Source organism: Oenanthe melanoleuca, chromosome 17, assembly GCF_029582105.1.
Source record: "Oenanthe melanoleuca isolate GR-GAL-2019-014 chromosome 17, OMel1.0, whole genome shotgun sequence".
Lineage (NCBI taxonomy): Eukaryota > Metazoa > Chordata > Aves > Passeriformes > Muscicapidae > Oenanthe > Oenanthe melanoleuca.
The window spans coordinates 6,481,789-6,501,367 of NC_079350.1; the positions used below are offsets into that span (position 1 = coordinate 6,481,789).

The 19,579-nt window shown below is 48.0% G+C and overlaps 1 protein-coding gene across 1 annotated transcript in view; it reads right to left on the minus strand.

The window, feature by feature from the left end:
• Positions 1–19,579, minus strand: part of COL27A1 (collagen type XXVII alpha 1 chain) — a 139,303-nt gene that overhangs the window by 42,591 nt on the left and 77,133 nt on the right. The window contains exons 23-28 of the mRNA XM_056505220.1: positions 19,269–19,322; positions 18,100–18,144; positions 12,580–12,633; positions 9,837–9,890; positions 9,011–9,064; positions 5,953–6,006 (exon numbers count right to left, since the gene is read on the minus strand). Of these exons, the coding sequence (XP_056361195.1) occupies positions 5,953–6,006; positions 9,011–9,064; positions 9,837–9,890; positions 12,580–12,633; positions 18,100–18,144; positions 19,269–19,322 (315 nt within the window). The remainder of the gene's footprint in view (positions 1–5,952; positions 6,007–9,010; positions 9,065–9,836; positions 9,891–12,579; positions 12,634–18,099; positions 18,145–19,268; positions 19,323–19,579) is intronic.

Sequence of the window (19,579 nt, forward strand, 5' to 3'; positions counted from 1 at the left end):
CCCTTTCCTCCTAAAAACCTTGCTTCTCCAACACCTTAACCATTAACCCTTGCCACACCACACTGTTGCACAGTCACAGTGGTGGCACAGAGGTGCACAACCCACTGTACAGTACCTTCACATCATCCTGGGCCCCAAATTCCTCCCAAAGAGAAAGGTGTACTTGCTGGCAGCTGGACTCCAAGCCCTCAGCTACAGCTATGTGGTATTCAAAGATCTGGCTGCTGTTTAGGACCAGGCAGGTGCATCTGGAGGTGGGGAGGGTCTGGTGTCACACCTGGCACCTGCTCCTGGGTGTGTGAGTGGTGGGCACAGGGACCTTGGCTGCAAATGAGCAGGTGTGAGTAGCTGAAGTTAACACTTCATGGTACAGCTTGGGCATCACTGGGGAAGGGGCATCCTTGTTCTTTTAGAGGGTTCCAAGTGAGGTGAGCTCTGGAAGGATCAGAGAATCACAGAAAAAATAGTTTGGGTTGAAAGGGACTTTAAAGACCATCTGCCTTTAAAACTTGTTTCAGGAAAGCTGAACACACAACCCTCTGCACCATTTGACCCCCAGAGACCACTGTGTCACACTGACAGAGAATAAAGAGCCACAGCAAAATAAAATAAAAGAGTTTAAAAATGGCATAGGAAGGGACTCCATTAACAGACACCATGTTCATAATCCGTTCATGAGCTCAGTGAGGACTCTTAGGCACTACTGCACTATAAATAATAAATAAAAACACAGAGTGGTGCTAGAATGTAGTGGTAAGAGGAATTCTGAGAGCTGGCCAATGTAGAAAGGGAAAACAGGAGCCAATGTGCTTAATCGGGATGCAAAGCCAGTGCCAAAAGTAATAACAGGGCTAGGGAGCCAGTGTGTTAGAAAAGCAACTCCAGGATGACAGGCAAAGAGAGAGACTCACAAAGAAAGGCAGTGTACAGCAGAAATGTATAGGAACCCCAGCCAAATTATTACAGCAGACAAACACTGTCAATATAAAATAATGCAAAAACTCCTACTGAGCTTGGCAAAGCCCTGTGCTGCTCAGAGGAGCAGAGACTGAATAACCAAGAGCCTGTATTGCACTGCCAGTATGGCACAGCTCTGAAGAATGCTCAGCCTGGCCTCAAGGACAGACAGACAGACAGACAGACAGAGGGCTGTGCCCCAGATGGGATCCCCACAACCAAGGGGTGTTTCACAGCTGGGGCTGTGCACAAATGTCACAGCACCTCTCACCAGCCCAACACCCCAAGTGCTGTGGCTCATGCTGGCCCCTAGATCAGAGAGCAGTAAAGACCAAAAGTTTTATTAATCCATGTCCCTGAAGACCTCAAAGCAAAATGACAAAGACCAGGAGGTCCTTTAAAAGTAGGGCTACTGACAGCTCCAGTCAGACAGCCCTGTAAATTGGAGGGGTGGAAGAGCAGGGCCTGGAGGCTGCCTGGGGTGGCTGGGACACCCAGCAAACACCCAGAAAGGAGATGGGAAAGGAGAGGTTGGCACCCTGGGAAAGCACCCTCAACAACCAAATGCTCATCCTCCCTGGAAAACAAACTCTTCCCCTTTTCTTTGAGCAGTCACTTGGGTATTTTGTGCAATTACATCTTTGCTGTCTGAGATGATGTGGTGACCTGCTGGTGGAGCAGGGGAAGGATGTGCAGAGGGCAAGGATTCCTCAGCTCAGACCTGGAAGAGGGAACAGGGATCAGAAGCAAGTGGGACATGGAAATTACAGTGATGATCTGGGTTAAAGCAGGGAAGGAAACTGGAATGAGCCTGGCCCCTCCAGACCCATCCTCTGCAGCCTGTCCTGCCCTGTCAGTCCCTCTGCAGTGCCCAGGCTGCTCTGAGCCAGGGGAGGCTGTTGGTTTACCCCAGTGATGGCTGTGGCTCTCATCAGGGCTGGCTGGGGAAGTGTTTCCAGTATCCTCATCTCTTCCAGCAGAGCCCTGTCACCAGCATGGCAGGATCTGCCAGGGCAAGCTCCCTTCACTGCCTAACCCCATCACAGCACATCTCACCTAAGGAGGAGAAAGTGACCCTCTATTCTCAAATACATGTGGCAAGGCTTCTCCTAATCCACCCTGACTGGCAAAACTACTGGAAAAACTACATTTAGCCAATTAGTTACATTTTTAAAACTCTCTTTTACTGACAGTGCTGGTTAGAGGTGGGTGAGTGAGGTCCTGGCAGCTCACAGGGAGCATCCCAAAGGCAGGAGCCTCAATGCTCCTCAATGCCTTCCCCCTGCAGAGCTGGCAGCTTGGCCTGGCCAGCAGGGCTGAGCACAGCCCCTGGGCTGCCCCTGCACCCTCAGGGCCCTTTGGGCAGAGGAGGCCAGGACAGCATTTCCCTGTGCTGAGCAGCACCAAGCAGCACTGCCAGAAACCCCAGAGTCAACAAGCTGTGACAGCAGCTGGATGTGAACAACCCCAAAGGCAGGGCAACCTGCTCCAGGCTTTGCCAGCCCAGGTGAGGCAATGGGGATGTGCTCCTGCAGAACTGTGTACTCAGCAAGGTGTTTCTGCAGAGCAGCTCCTGTTAAACACCTGCTCAGAGCTCAGACAGACAGTGGCAGCCTCTGAACAGCAGCCTGAAGGAGCAGCCAGGAGCTCTGTTCCAGAAACCCAAAGCTCCTTCCTTACCCAGTTATCCAAATATTGATATTTCACTATCACAGTCTGGCCAAACACAAAAGCAAGCAGATGCCTTGAGTGAAGCCAAAGGGAGACATCCCTGGCTGTGGATCTGGAATGAGCTTTTCCTCAAACACTTCTAAGGCTTTCTCAGTCAACTAGAAAGATCCCTGGAAGCAAAACAACACCCTCCACTTCTCCATGAACAACAACTCAGCTGGGCTTGGAAAGGAAAGGATTTTCAGGTTTGCTTAGATAATAGCACTTTACAAATCCCTGGCATTTACAAATTCCTGCAGTTGGTGATGCTGGAAATCATTGGGTCCATGTGGCAGAGACAGCAATTCCTTCCCTCTGGCATGGAGCAGCAGAGGCCTGGAGTGCAGGTGTGCTCCCCTTATCTTGGATTTGCAGGCTTCACCTGGGCAGCACCTGCAGCAGGAGCAGGATGAATGAATGGCACAGTGGAAAAGAGAAATGTGCTTTGGGATTTGAAAAGCTTCTCTGTATCACCTGAGCCAGAACCCAGCAGTGAGAGGATAAAATTCTAGAAATACTGACAGACACCTTGGCCAGGAGAATAGGGCAAGGAAAGGCACTTTACAGCTTTAGAATGTGAGTTACAAAATCATGGCTCTGGTTGATATTCAGCCTTTCAGAGAGATTCCCAGTCCTTTTGATGACATTGGAGACCACACATTTTTCTGCTGTGAGGAGCTGATTAGCAGAAATGTGCTTTAGGATTTAAGTGACGTGGGGCAAGGGGCTTGCTGGAACAACTGCTCCAAATTTAAACCTTGATTTTGTTAAATAATTAGGTCTAAGCATGTACTTAGCTGTCACTAGCTGGATGTTAAGCACATATCCAAGTTCTACACTGAGTACAGATGAAGAGAAATGAGCCTGGGCTCAAATATCCAAGTTTCTTCTCCTTAGGGAAGAGGAGAAAGGAAACAACATTTGAGGCAGATTGTTCAGTATCAGTTTGGTGGAACAAACAAAGACTTGTGAAGGAACAATAGCTCTGTCAGGACTAAAAAGAAGGCTACAATTTTTAAAAGCTTTTCTTGTTAAAATATACATATCTTGACAATATAAAAGCTATCACAACATAAATGCAGACCCCAAAAAGTCTCCATTGTTCCTTACAATCAAAACCATATTTGCTATTTACGTTTCCTTCAAAAGCAGAATAAGTTTAATGAAGCATCCACAAACAGAGCTTGTGGAATTCACAAACATCTGGCAGGGGCTGCATTCATATTTCCACTCTGAATTGAATTACATCCCTTCTGTAAGCTAGGATAGACAGAGGGTAATGTCTGAAATTACAATTGGGGGATCATTTCCCCATGCTGAGTAAAGCAAGAGCTGGAATCACAGGAGCAAGTAAGCAAACATAGGATACTATGTGCCTGGAATGTCTTCTGAGACTATGAAGAGAAGGAAAATGTGTATGAGAGAGATTCAGAGATCCTCCAGGCAGGAGATCTGCTGGTTCTTACAATACTGGCTTCCCTACATCATATCCACTGAAATCTGCAGAATTTCCCAGCAAAGCCCAGGTTTGTCCTTTCTGCTGGGGATCTCAGAAGGTGCATCTCTGCCTCACAAGTTCTGTATGGCTTGTACCACTGCAGTGCTCAGACAACACCAGATCTGCACCACAGCCCAGCCCAGCAGTGGCAGCTGAGAGCAGGAGCCCCAGCAGCAGATCCAGAGGCTCAGGCCTTGCTGCTAGAGCTCAGACTGTTTTACCCCTCTCCAATACTGCTGTCCTTAGGGCAAGACCAATTCCTTAATGCTCCCTTTTCCCCAGGCACCACCTCCCTTCCACCTCAGTGCTCTGCACATCCTGAGGTGACTTTCTGCAGCCTGTCAGGATGCAGCCACTGCTGCAGTCCTGGTCTGCAGGGCTGGGATGCACTTTGAAGCCTGGCACGTCCAGAGGGAGTTACTGGCACAGGATCTGCTGGGCTCAACATCTGGAGAGGAAATGCAAACCCCATGAAGCTGAAGATCTCTGATATGTCATTCTGGGGATGGACAGTGCTGGTGGCAGCTGATGCTTCCTAGTTGGTCATTCCATTTTCTTTTGCTGGTCCCAGCTATTTGAAGAGGGCATTCATTCTGGCATAGGGAAACACACAATCCTTGGCTGTCCTGAATCCCCCAAGCAGAAGTTGCAGGAGAAGCAGAGAGTGGGAGTAGGTAAAATTTAGAGTTTACTCCAGTGTATGTCCTTGAAAATGAAACAGATCCTCGGAGGGAGAAATGCAAAACATGTTGTTGTTGGGGCCTTCAGCAGAACTCATGTGTGCTCACTATTAATACTTTGTAAAGCAGCTGGACAAGGAAAAGCAATCCAAAGCAGGAATGCTCCTGCAATAAATATCCCACTGGAGAAGAAAGACTGAAGAGCTCAGTGGGATGGGGGCTGGATGTCACAGGCAGCCAGACAAGCAGCTTTGGCAGGTCTAGAGGTCACTGTCCTGTCAGTTGTCACCCAAGCAGAGCAGGGAGAGCCACACAGGACCTGACTCTGAGTGTGTGGGAGCTCTGTGGAGGGAAATGGGAACTCCCAGCACTGGCAGTGGGGCCAGGCAGTGCCTGACCCAGCACTGGGCTGGGGCTGCTCTGGCCAGGCCGGGTGAGGAGTCACCTGTGCTTACAGGTGGTACTGGTGAGCTAGGTACACATAAAATCAGGGCTGGGAAAACCCTTAGAAAGGCACAGGACTTGCTCATAATTTGATCTGCTGACAATGCAGAGCACACCTTCTCACATCCCTGCTGGGAGGTTCAGTCCTGTGTGGCTGGAGGGGAACACAAGGGTAGAACAGCCCAGCTCTATTTCTGTCAGCCTTGTCTCCTAATTCTATGTCATGACATGACATTTCCTCCTCCATCTGCCTCTGGTTATACCACAACACTTCATATCTCAGCTACTTCTTCTCCCATAGCAATGAAGGCACCTTTTCTGGTGTGCTACCTGCATCCTTTCCCACAGCCCATCTATTCCTTCAGACAACTAAATCTTCATCATCCTCACCAGAAGCATCCATAAACTGTGTTTTAACATGCCAGGTAGATGGAAAAGACAGGCTGGACCACTTCCATGCTGACCCCTACCCTGGACACCCCCTGCCCTTACACATCCTCTGCATTCACTCCCCTGCTCAGATTTGTTTCAAGCCTTTCTGAGCAGCAGAAACGTGTCTGTGGAACTGCTGCCCTCATCCTCACACCCCCAGGCTAAACCCCAGGTTATTTTCCAGTGTCTGGAGCAGGAGAGGAAAGGATGGAAGCTCACGGAGTGCCTTACCCTGCGGCCTTTCATCCCTCGGATCCCTGGAGCACCACGGGCTCCTGCTGGACCCTGGAAAGGGAAAAAGGAAACAAAATGAGGAAGGCAGCAGCTTTGGTAGGACCCTACACTCCTCTGTGACCTTCAGGGGCCTCAGGTGCAAACCCTTTACCAGCAGATTGGTTCATTAAACACTTGTTAAAAACATCACTAATTTTACTTGTCTATAAATGGCCTTTTTTAAATTTTATTTTTCAAGTCGTGGATTGTCTTTGGATTGTGAACATTTAGGCCAAAGATCCTGGCTGAGGTTTGTATGCTTAATGACCTGCAGCCTGTTATCTGTGTCAGTGGTGTGATGTGAAGCTGAACATCCAGAATCCTCTCTGAATCTATTGAAAGCAGCTGTTGCTCAGCATCTGTTCAAAAATAATAATAACCAGAATCTGCTTTTTAGATGTCCAAATACAAAATCAGACACCTCATCTTGGGTATCCAAATTTGATCTTTTCAGCCAAATACTGACTTTAACTGTTGCCCTGTTAATACTGCATAAATATTGATACTGGCAGTTAGATATTAATTTAATGTTGGTCTGTTGGTGTTGTGGATGATCCTGTTCTCCTTACAATTACAGATTTCAGGTTTTCTTTTAATCTGGATTTGTACACACAATTCATTAATATGCATACAGAAAATGCAGAAATCCAGTTATTATCCCTGCTAGAATATTTATCGGAGTAAAAAAAAAAAAAAAAAAATAAAGGATATATTTATTTAACAGCACTTAGTTCTGTATCACAGCTTTTAAACCTGATATTTAAAATTAGTGCCTTGCTGCTGTCAGAAAAGAAAACCCCAAAATGACACATCCACTCCTTGCTCTCTCAAACATTCCACATCAAACTTGGCTGTTTAGATATTAACAGAACAGAATTGGACTGTGATCTTCCTACTGCTCCTATAAATGCCATTTATGAAGACTTTGCTTTTGTGCATGGCATGTAAGTTCAGGACACAACTGCTGAGCTGTTCTCACTCAGTATGGAAAAGTCAGTTGACTGGCTGTGTTTGTGATCACAGAACATCTCAGTTTTGGTAGTGAGGACAGTGGTGACTGGCACAGGCAGTGATGTGTCAGATGCCTGTTTTATAGAGATTTTTATGATAACCATGTACTGGAATGAAATCCTTAGTTGGTATTTGGAATCTCCTCTGGAAGTCTCAGCCTATCCCAAATACTTTTGAAAATACAAGGAGAGAAACATTCGTTGTAATGGCAAATGTTGAGGGATTCCAGCTACCCTGCTGGGATTTCAATGAACTGTTTAGGAGAAGATAAGCTTTAATATTCCTATATATACACATTATTTTCAAAAGTGTATATTAACAGAAAAGATGCACCATAATGGTGAGTCAGAAGAGGCAAAAGGAATTCACAAGCCCAGGAAGCTGAAACCAAGGGCAAAGTTTCCTACCATTGACTTTGCTTCCCATTTTCAGTCATCCTTTGTTGAATTAATCAGCCATCACTGCTAAGGCTCATTCAAAGGTTTTAACAGTTTAGAACAAACAACAACTGCATGCCTCAGGTCTGGCTTGAAAGGCAAATAAGGAATGTTTGGTGGAAAAACAGCTGGAGTTAATGAGTGGGGATTTGATATTAGGAGATTATTTGATTTACTGGCTCTGTGGGGAAGTTTGGCTTATTGAATTATGACTTTTTAAAATGCAGTTGTGGAGCAAACATTTTGCTTGGACAAACTTGTTATTTGCCTGCAGGAGAAGAGGGAATGGGGGAAGCAGGAAGGTCTCAACTCCCAGAGCTTTGCTGAGAGGTTTTGGTATCTCCACCTGGATCTGATGCCTCAGCTCATGCTATTGTCATGCCCCAGTGAAAATAAACAAAATTTGGCTTCACTTGAAGGTGCATTTAGATGGTGTTCAGGGCTGGAGCTCTCTGCCACAGAGCAGACACTGCCTCAGCCACGGTGCTCACAGGAGGGAGCCCAGTGCTCCAGCTGTCCCCAAGTCATGCAGCAGCTACCATGATGGGAAATTGCTAAAAATGGGACATCTACAGCTATCCAGCTGCCTCCTAGGCTTTGTCAGCAGCAAGTGCTGCCACGAGGGGCCCCAGAGCAGCTCAGTGCTGGGGGCTGTGGGTGGCATTGTGCTGCTCCCATTGTAGGGACCTGGTGCCACAGTGCTGCTCTCCAGGCAGAGATGGGTCACCCTGAGGTGCTGCTTGACCTCAGAGTTTCTCTTTTCCTCACCTCCACCCACTTGCTACTGCACAGTCTGTGCCCAGGCAGCAGCTGCCTGCAGCCAGAGCACCCAGAGCATCCTCCAGCTCCTGGCAGTGGCAGGGCTGACCCTGATTTGGAGGCCACACCTTTGGCACTTCCTGGGCATTTCACTGTGATCTTCCTCCAGCACCGTGGGAATTCACACACTGAGCAAAATCCATTCCCTGCACCACCCAGGGCTGCCTTTTTTTTTTTTTTGGCTCCAGCGATGCTTGTGCTGTGGGAGAGCCTGAACTACATCTAAGGAACATCTGTGGGAAACAGGAGCCAGGCTGAAATCTGCCTCCATGGCAATTGCATGCTCCAGCCACAGCTGCAGTGTGCCACAGGAGCCTGTCCACATGCAGGGTCTGTCTGGGGAGCTGCTCTGCTGCTCCTCACTCCAGCAGGGGCTTTGACCACGCTGCATGAGGTGGCCACTGTGGTAAGTGACTGTGATAAATCACTGTGATACATCACATGGTGTGAGCACCACACTGCCAACCATTCCCAGCCCAGAACACCTGCAACTAGGGAGCTTGTGTCCTGCTAAAATATTGAGGCTGGATTGTGACTTTTGCATCCATCCTTAGGGAAATGGGCTACAAAATTTTGAATTAAGCACTGTGCATTTTTTGTCTCTTTCCATGTTGCTCCCATTCATGTCACATCCTTTTCCCCATCTCCCTTGTTTGTATCAAACTCAAATAAACTGCAATACAGTTGCTTGGCTCAGCCCATGAATGGCCAGGATGTGGTATGACAAGGTGATGATAGCCTTTACTTACTGTTGGTCCAGGGATCCCAGGAAAACCCACTGCTCCTGGCATCCCAGGGTGCCCCTGAAAGGGAAGGGAGAACATATCTGCTATGAATGTCCACCATCTGCACAGACCTTCTTCCTCCCAGTGGGAAGACAGGAAAAATGGCATTGTTGGATGCTTGAAAGGTCAGGCATATCTGATATTTGCCAGGTTAAAATTGTTTAGGGGCAGAAGGAAATGGCCAGGCTGTCACTAGCCCAGCTCCAACCTGGCCAGTGATATCAGCAGCAGGATTTTCTGAACAGCCCAAAAGAGAATGGGCTGAATTAATATGAAAATATATCTTTGGGTCTTGTGCTAAGGTAGACAGGAAATAAATGTCAGAGCAAGACAAATCCAGCTGAGGCCCCCACTAAATTCCTAAATGTGGATCCCTGAAAGCAGAGCACAGCAAGGCACAGTGACTGTGCTGCCCAAGCACCCTGCCCTTCCAGTTGCTCTGGGCAGCTGGGACAGATCCCTGCTGGTGGGCTCTGTGTGTCCAAGAGCCAGGGTGCTTGGGAACAGGCAGTCCTGCAGCTCCTGGCTGTCTGCACTGAACACAGCAGCTGATGGGCCACAGAACACACCTCAACACCCAGTGCTGCACTGAAGGGGAAACTGCTGGACACAGCTGCTGGGGAGAGGCTACACCTCAATATCCCCTCAGGCAAGAGCCCATTCCCATCCCACAGACATGGAAGGAATTGCAGCTGTTGTCATGAAACAAAAAGAGCAGGAGAAGCTGCACCCTTGGCTAGCACAGAGACAGGCAGCAGCAAGAGGGAGAGGATGCAGACTTACTCCTTACCATCGACCCCTTGACTCCTGGAGGGCCTGGGGGTCCCACTGGGCCACGGTCACCCTAGGAGAGAGACAGGTGCATAGGGAAGAGTGATCTAGAGCAATGAAACAATTAAAAAATCCACAAGTTCATGGCTATGCCATCAGCTTTCCACCAGAAGTGCTCCCAGTATTACTCTCCTTCCATCCACCTCATCAGAGGAGTGGAAGGATTGCAGGAGTTAACTAATCCTCCACATCCCAAGAGAGGGGACTTCACTCTTGCCATCAAAACCACCAAGGTATGAAGGAAACAGGCACATCACCTTCAATTCCAAACAGTGCTAGGGCTGAACAAGGAAATCTCCTGCCCTTCCCACCCAAGCCATGCCTGTTCTGCACTATCACAATCCCTACACGTGCTGGCATTTTCAGAGCCATGGATTTCAAGGCTGTTGTCACAAGGCTCTGCTGAGAGCAGGGAATCAAGAAAAAAACAGAGATGCTGCCTGGTGCTTTTAGAGGAGGCTGTGGGTGTTTTGGGGTCTCATACTGAGACCACAGTGCCAGCAACAACGACCTGGAGATAGATTTATGAGGGGCTCAGAGCTGGGTGACTCCCCAGCCCAGCCTAAAGACAGGATCCCTTCTAAAACAAGCAGTTAAAAAACTTAATGTACCTAAATGAACCAAAACATCACTTATTCATTACAAAAGTCTTCCTTATCCCATCTCACTTTCCATGAACAGTTCTTGACCCAAAGGTAGGAGACAAGAGGGTGAAGCCCCCAGGAGCATCCCCACAACCTGCAGATGTGGGGGTGACATGAAGGTGTGGCTTTAGCAATGGGACAGCAGCAGCTCCTTGGGGAGACAGTGGCAATTCCCAATTGTGTGCAGTCTCCCTCCAGCCCCAGGGATGCACTGGGAATTAGGTGTGTTAGGTTTGTATGCTCAGGGGGATGAGGAAGGAGGATTTAGCAAATGCTGCCAATTAGTTTACGCCCAAAATCTGACCTACCTTCCAACAGGGGAAATATTTCCTGGGCTCTAAGGAGCTTATTAAAAACAAACCCCAGAGTTTGTGTTGTCACCAGCTGGCCCTTGTAAACCAATGTATGGATTTTTTTTTTCTCCCTGAATGAATGGATTTTATTAAGTGTGTATTAACTGTATTGTTCTCTTTGATAATCTTTGGATTCTACTGGCTTCAGTCTTAAATTTTGCAGCTCTCAGGATGGAGATTGCTGACTCAGCTATGTCTAATGAAAGCACATTTCCCACTTCATTTAGCTCACAAGAGTGTAGTAAGCTGTAGGATACTATGCCAACTGGAGGCCTGGTTGAGGTTTTGATTTGATGATAGCTATTTCTGTCATCCCTAAGTTTGTCCTGGTAGAGAAGCCTGATGGAAACCCCAGCTGTGCTGAGGATCTCCAAGGGCAGGTCTTCAAAGGACAGCCCGGGTTTGCCTTGACACTGATGTAACATCATCACATTACAGAGCTGATCTGGAAGTTGAGGATACCTCATGTGGTCAAGGCTTTGGCATGGAAGGCACAGGGACAGATGTGAACTTAATGGAATGGAGAAAAAATCTCCTATGTCTCCTGCATAGCAAATACCTTATTCTTCATTCAATTCAGGGCTGCAGCTGCCAATGAGACAGCTCATTCAGGCACCAATTTTCTGTGTAACCACCCTGGACACATCACAGACTATTTATTCCTCTGTTTCCCTTCTCTAAAATACAGCCCCACATCATGTCATTCTTCTCAGTTCTCGTGGGCCTTGACAGCTTGGACTGAGACTGATTCTGCTACTGCTCCACCAGTGCCCACAGCTTGGAAAGGCCTTTCCAAAGGGACAATAAAATGGATCTGCAGCAAACACAGTATAACTGTCACAGAGTCTTTACATCATTACCCAGAGGACAGGGCTTGAAGCAATAAAAGTGAGAAAGAGAGCACTGATGTGTGGAATGCATCGTTTTATGCTCTTCACTATCTTTACGGCTGCACTGTGAATAATTAAACCTCCAACAAAAACCAGCAGCGTGTGAGTGAGATACAATGAGTGACACAGATGATTTGTCTTTGGGAACTGCCTCTGAATAAAAGTTTACACTCTAATAGAAAACAAATTAATGTCCTTTTACGTTTTTATGTGAAATAAAGCCCTTTTTATTCCCTTGGAAGAGGTTTGTGGCTGTACTGTACACAAGAGGGCACTAGCCCTGAGCGTGCCCAAAGCAAGCAGGGGCAGCCAGATGGGATGGTCCTCAGCAGACAAAAAGGGAAATATTTGGACCAGCCTTTGCTCAGATGCACTCTTGTACACCTGAGCAATTGCTGAGACCTCCTGTTTGATGCAGCCCTGGTCCTGTGTGACACCCTGGCAACCCAGAGCACACCTCTGCAGAAATCTGTGACCTCAATCCCATGGACTCCTCCCATGACCAGCAACACAGGGCTGATGGTCCCTCATTCCCATAAAAACCAGAGCTGACTGTTAAATACAAAGAATGAAGAAAGTTAATTTTTCAAGGAATATTTGACAGCATCTCCCTGGAGGGAAGCACATGCTAATTCCTGAATGAGAAATGGATGATTTTGGCCCAGTCCTAGCCTAGCTCAGACACCCTGGACGTGCTTCATTCCCAGCTGGGTGTTGCACTCACATGACAACTTAAATCTCCTCAATCCTTCTCCCACCCCAGCCTTCCTATCCTGCAAAAATTACAACCACCATTTCATAGCAAGCAATCCTACCTTTTCTCCTGCTATTCCAGGCTCCCCCACCGGACCAATGAAACCCATTAGACCCTGAGGAAAGAAAAGAGCACAGCTAATTTTCAGTTTTTATTTGCTGAGAAAGTAAAGAGCTCCTTTGGTCCACCTTGCTGGTTGCAATAGCCCAGCATCCCTCAGTAATGCTCAGTAATTCCCACTGGCTACCAGAGCGGATGGAGTTGCTCCCAGCCATGGGAATGTCTAACTCCACAGCTGGTTCTGCTTTAGGCACCAGCTGGAGCAGCAGCACGAGGATCTGCAAGAACCACAACACACAGCACAGTGCATGAGTGAAGGAAGGAAGGCTGAGTCCATAGTGTGGCTTTGTTCTGTCAGCTTTTCCCAAAACAGCTTCCCCAGGAGCTCCTGGGATGCACAGAGACAGAGACTCACCATCATTTAGTGGCTGGGTGGGTAGAATTCCTCTGGGTTAATCCAAGCTGCCTCTGTGCAGACTAATTTTGCCCTGGATAGTGTTGTGCTGGTGGGATGCCAGTAGGAAATAAAGGTTCCTGCAGCCAGAGGGGCCAGCAGGGCAGTGGATCTCACACACAACTCAGAAACCATCTTGGAACAAACCTCCAGCCTAAGCTCAGAGTTTAACAACGTTTGAGATAATGAAGAGGCAAACAGAACTGCTTTTAATTAGGAAGATGCAAACAGATGCAATCTCAAGTGAAGATTCCTGAGAACTAAGATACAGCAACCTCCCCACCAGCTCCAGTGGTTTCTGGCTCTGGAGATTCAAGGGACTGTCCCCTCTGCCACTGCAGGAGCTCGGTCTCCTCTGTGCCATGATGGAAATACCAATTATAGCCATGGGATGACAGCTACAAACAGAAAAGCTCCACTATGCTGTAGGGGTGTGCAAACCTTTCTGAAGTGGTCTTTGCTTTGTGTCTGAAGCTGAGGCAGTCCTGGAGCACAAGAGTGTCACTGTCACCAGGCTGCACGAGCAGACACCTGAGAGAGCAGAGCTGGACTTGGCACAGATTGCCCAGTGCAGGAATCAACAGGACAGCAGAAAACTCTGCAACATCTGCCTATGCAAGGTTGCCACTGGGTGGCATTGCTGAAGGCTGCTGGATCAATTGTCCTCTCAATCAGACACAAGTGAAGGTACTCAACTGCATCCAGTTTCTGAATTTTTCCAATAGCCCAAGGCCATGAAGAACACAAATGTTATGGCAGAGAATGGCAAAGCAATGAGATACAACAGAAAAATGCACTGCTAGGCAAAAACAGACAATAAAACAAAAAAGAATACATCTCTTGTTCATTTCCAATTTCTTGGAAAACCTCAGATCTCTTTCTCTCTCCTGGGAACATGCTCTTTAAGAAATTTCTGGTTCCTTAGGCCAGTCCCTGCAGAAGAGGGATCCCTGCTCTGCAGCAAGCATTGGTCCCACTCAGAAAAAAACCAGTTCCAAACTCCATTTCCTGTGCATATCCAAGCTCAGGCTTGAAGGCCAATCTTCAGACCCCCTGTGCATCAGCTTCCACCCAAAAAAGCCTCTCAGGAATCTGGGTCCTGAAGCCAGGTGTGCTGGTGGTGCTTTGCAGGGATGTGAGCACACCAAGAGCCCCCAACACCCTCCTGAGACACCCCTGCTGTTCCTGATGTGCTGTTTGTTATGGCAGCTCGTGCAGAAATGGCATGGCCAGCACTGGCCCTGCTGCACAGACCAGCTTTGGGATGGAAGGGGGGCACAGCCAACAGTCCAAACCCAGGGGAAATCCTGCCTGTGCTGGTGATTGTGGCACTGCACAGGGGAAGATGTCTCTGCTCCCCAGGTGAGAGGAGAGCCCCATGGTGTGAATGTGAGATGCAGAGCAGAGACCTTGCAGCTTCCAGCACAGTAGCTCTGCAGTGTTTGCAGCCAGCACTGTCTGCTCTGGGCTAAATTAACCAACATTTGTGTCTGCAGGCAGACATAAATTGAGATAGATATGTCCACGCCAAATAAATCTCAGTAAATTATCAGGAGTAAAAGAAAAACCAGAGGGAGATTGGGTAATGGTGTTCTTCACTGGCCAAAATGGGATAGACACTAAAGGCAAGGAGATTTAAGACAGAAAGATTTAGGTTTTAAGAACCAGAAGAGTTGCCAGTGGCAAATATTTAACCAAAGCAGACATGAGCTGTGGTCATTACACTAAAAGATCTGTGGCACAACGTATTTTTCTCAGGTTCCCAGGGTTGAAAAGAGGGCCTGCACCAAGCAGGGCTCTGGGCCGTGTGTGTAACGATGCACGTGAAGTCCCAGCAGCGCTGGCTGCCCGGATAAAGGCCCACACTATACAGGAAAGAATGTCAAACATTTATATTAGATGGGAGTTCAGCATGTCGCTCATGATTCAGTCTGCTGTATTCCCCAGCCAAGGGCATGGCGGAAAAGGGATGGACATTGTTAAAAAGTTGCTGGGGGCTTGGAGGGGGGAAGGAAAGGAGGGGGGGGCACTGGTGGGTTGTAATTCCTAACTCCTGTCTCGCTTTCCCCATTTATTGTCCAGCCCTGTCATAATTAAGCCCCCCCTCTTGGCTCCATCAACAGAGAGCAAGTCAGCAATGAAGCCTTGCATAAATCATGGCCCATTTGGGAGGAACGAGCCCAGCGTGAGCAGGGTCTCCCAGGGACGGGACCGCCAGTCGCTCCCAGCGGGAACCGATCACGGCCTTTCTGTTCTACTGGTTCGCCAGAACTCAAAACAAAACAAACCAGGCACAAAGGACGGGAGGGAGGAAATGTACAATCCTCCCATTCAGATGAAAGAAAGGGAAAGTAAAACAGTAAATATCGCAGTTTGGAGGAGGACGCTCTGACCCGCAAAGAACAGCCGTGGGTTTAACCCCCTGCGCGCCGGGCTCAGCCTGGGCTGCCACCGTGTTGTAACAGTGTCACAGCACAGAGGCTGTGAGCGCCACAGCCCCTGAAAATCCCTGACCCAGGTGTCTGGGGGTCATGCAGGCCCTGGAGGAGAAGGTAAATGGGCTGGGAAGGAGCAGTGCTAGCAGTGGGGAGCACCAGTGCAATTCCCTGCTCTGTTCCTGGCGACCCTCTTGTCCTTGGCCGAGGCAATCAGGACCTCCCCACCTGCAAAGCTGACATTACAGCCCCTCTCCCTTGGAAGGAGATGGTGCTGGTGTCCTTTGACAATTCGTCTTAGAATTCTGATATTGAGACAACATTCTTTGATCTTAAAGGACAAGAGACCTCCAAGGCTGCCCTTCCCAGCACAGACCCTGGCACAGCCCGAGTGAGCAGGGCTGTCACTTCTTGCAAGGGAAGGGGCTCAAACAGCTGCTCCTGCTACAACAGCACCTCCCAATCCCCATAAGTCATTTGAAGCCTCCTTCAGCTGGCACAACTCCTCACTGGGATTTTCTAGTGCCAAGCAGAGGGTCCTTCCCTGGGATGGCAGCACCTTCCTGTCTGCTGCAGGGTGTTGCTTCTCCCATGGGGCTCTCTGACCTTCAACATGAACATTTTGGTGACATTCTCCTGCTGTGCATTCCCAGCTCTGGGGCAGGAAGGCTGGTGGCTTCCCTGGCCAGAGGTCCTGTGTTTCTCTTCATATCCTTCTGACTGCATCTGCAGGCAAGGAAGGGTTAACCTACACATTTCCAGGGTACTGGGGCACCCAGCAGCTGGAATCCTTCCAGCACATGGAGACAACAAGCATCTCATGAATGATCTTCCTGAGTCTGTGTCCTTGCAATGGAAAAACAACACATCAGAGACTGCCCTGTGGCTTAAAACCTCATTTTTCAATGAGAGCTCAAGTATCACTGGAAACCTGACAGAGACTCACATGTTTCTCTAAACAGATGTCCCTAAGAAAGGGAAGAAATCTCCAATGAGATGGATGGCTTATCTCTTCTTGTGCTGTTATTCTGAGATTTTCTACTCTGAGAGAACCCATTTGTCGGGCAGAGCAGCAGGATTGAGCAGTGTGACTGCCCTGACTGTGGAATAGAAAACATCAAGGTCTCCACAAGAGAAAACAGGGTGAGGCTGATGGTGATGAGGGTTGAAGGTGATGGTGTCTTCAGTGCCAAGGGCCTGGGCCCATCCTCTCAGGGCTCTGCAAAAAACCAACCCAGCCCCAACACCAGCTGCTGGAGTTTGAGTGGAGGGAGGAAGGAAACCCCAACACTCCAGCATCATTCAGGGGAGCTGTGATGGGAGAGCAGGTTATTTCTCATTAGTCTGCTGAGACATTTTTGTTCTAATGACTTGACTGGTTCAGAAATGGCAATTTTCTGGGTGATATTTCTAGACAGAGACTAATTGACTAAGAATAACACAGGCAGCTTTCCTACCCCTGTGCTGGTTTCAGTGTCAGCCGAGGCCAGCTGTGTTTTCTTTTCGATGAACAGTGCCTACAGTTCTCATCCAAGGTCAGTCCTGAGGGAAGTTAAAGAATAATAATCCTGATGATGCTTTGCCCTTCAAGGACAAGGTCTGCTTAAGGATCTCAAAGCACTTCTAAATGTTCATTTTTAACAGCATCCACAGGTGCCACTTCAGAACAGGAGGCACTGTCTCACACCTTCCAAGAAAGAGAAACTGAGGCACAAAGCACTGGAAAGTGTTGCCTGAGATTGTGCAGAATCTGATGAAGCTGCAAGTAGAACTCAGATGTGGGGAACAGACTTTGCTCCTTCAGTAGTTGCTTTTCATGGAGCAAAGGAGCAACCATAAGACAGAAATGGCTCTAATTTCCAAATAGAGTGACCACCTTTGATACTGAGGCTGGTATCAGACTGCTGGTACTGAAAAGGATCCACCTTGATATTTTAGATTTGCTTGGACAGAAACCCTTGGAAGAAGGGAGCCCTGGCTGTTGGATAGAGGGCAAAGAAGAGCCAGAGAGGCTGACAAGCTAAACCAAAGCAAAGCAAAGCAAAGCAAAGCAAAGCAAAGCAAAGCAAAGCAAAGCAAAGCAAGTGTGTGACCATCCAGCAGGGAAAGTGCTGGGAAGGACAGCAGTGGTGAGCAGCAGCACCCGCAGTGCCAGGGCCAGCTCGGTGTGGTCGTGCAGGAGCACACAGAGCATGTTGGAGGCTCTGTGGCTTCACTTTCAGGGTGTTGGTGGACAAGTTTGCTGGTTTCAGTCACAGAGATGTGGGAGCAACTGTTGCTTTTCCCTTGATGCCTGTGGTTCCCCCAAAGCCTACAGGGATAATGCATGTTCTGGGTTATGCCAGCAGAAGGTTCTCTATGGAATTACAACTAAATGCAGCTCAGTGTTTCTCTTCCCCAGGGTCTGGTTTCTTCAGCTGCTATCTCCTCTACTCCCCAGAAAATCTAGGGGAAGTGAAAGCAACATAGCACCCAAAGCAGAGAATTCTATCCTTAAAACCTACATTGGCAAAGCCTGGAGCACCAGGGCTGTGGGCAGTCCCTGGCCACTGCTCTCTGCCTGCACTCTGGGCACCCAGAACATCTTGTACAGAGGACATCATCAAGGAGACAAGGAAAATAAGGAATTTACCTGCTCACCAACTTTCCCTGGTCGGCCACGGTTTCCTGGCTCACCCTGCAGGACAAGGAGACAAAGGCACAGGGGTTACTGCCAGCCACACCCTGTGGCTCTTTGTACATCCATTATTTGGGCTGCAAAGTGTGAATCAGGCAAAATCTGAGAGAAACATCATCTTACAAAAACAGCTGTGACTTGGAGGATAATCCAAAGTAAGAAACACTATTGACACAAACATGGAGCAAACATTTGCTGTTCTGGAGTGAAATGCCCCAAAATCTGCTCCTGCTGTAGTAAAATAACTTTCAGACAAGCACATTGAAACATAAGATATTTATTGCCCTATGGTATAGGCCCAGCCTAGTCCTAGTTACTTTATCCCAAAGTTTTACAAAGCATAAGGAGAAAAGACAACCCAAATATTCCCAGGCAATGCTGCACCCTGATTCTGCTATAAAACCTCAGGCAGGCACATGTTTCTGGCACATGGAGTATCCATGGAAAACCACAGCAAGAACCTATGTGAGATAAATCCCAGAGCATGAAAATGAAGAGGGATGAAGGAGAAAGCAGAAGGAGAAGGATTTCAAGCCCACCAGGGGTAAGGGCAGCTGAGGCAGCACGTGGAGTGCCCCTGGATGGGCCATCCAGAGGCCAGGCTCACCAGCAACCAGCAGTGTCTCCAGGACAGCAGCTGTATTTGCTCAGTAGGCAGATACCCCAGATGTGCTGCCAGACCACATTTTTGCTATTTAATGTTTGAAGAGGTTGTTTTTGTTGGGTTTTCTCTTTCCTTTCGAGTGTGGGTTTGTGGAGTGCATTGCCCTGGGATGGCTCCTGCTGATAATTAGGCAGCAAAGATAGGAATGATGTGCATTGTTTTAGAACAAAACCATGGAGAAGCAATGGAAAATGGGATGATGATGGAGAAGAAGTTGGTTAATATCAAAAGAGGAACACATTTGTTTATAATGGCTTAAAAAATGCACCATCATTCTTTTGGAAGAAAGGAGCAGAAGCTGAGACCCCAAAACTCTGAGAAAAAGAGGAAGCCTCAGTTCTCTTGGTCTCTCTGGAATGAATACTGGGGAGAGTGGTGAAAGTGAGAAAAGACATTTCTCTTTTCCTTTCTTCCCTTCTACCCATTGCTTCCCTGATCAGGAAAAAAACTCTTTTCTTACCTTTGGACCGTTGGGACCAGGTGTTCCTGGAAATCCCTTCCGACCAGATCGGCCCTGAAATACACAGAAAAACCATAAACACCAAGAGCTTGCAGCTGCTTTGGTCACAGGTGCAGCTCAAGTGCTCATAAAATAAAAGATAAAACATTCATTTTCTGATCCACCTATTACCAATTGTTGGGATATTTTACTATCCTGAGGTGACAATTAGGTACAGACCCATTACAAAATCCTGAGCTGGCATGCTCAGAGACATGACAATAATCTTTGCTTCTTCTAACTGTGTTTCTGTGATACATCACAGAGGTCAA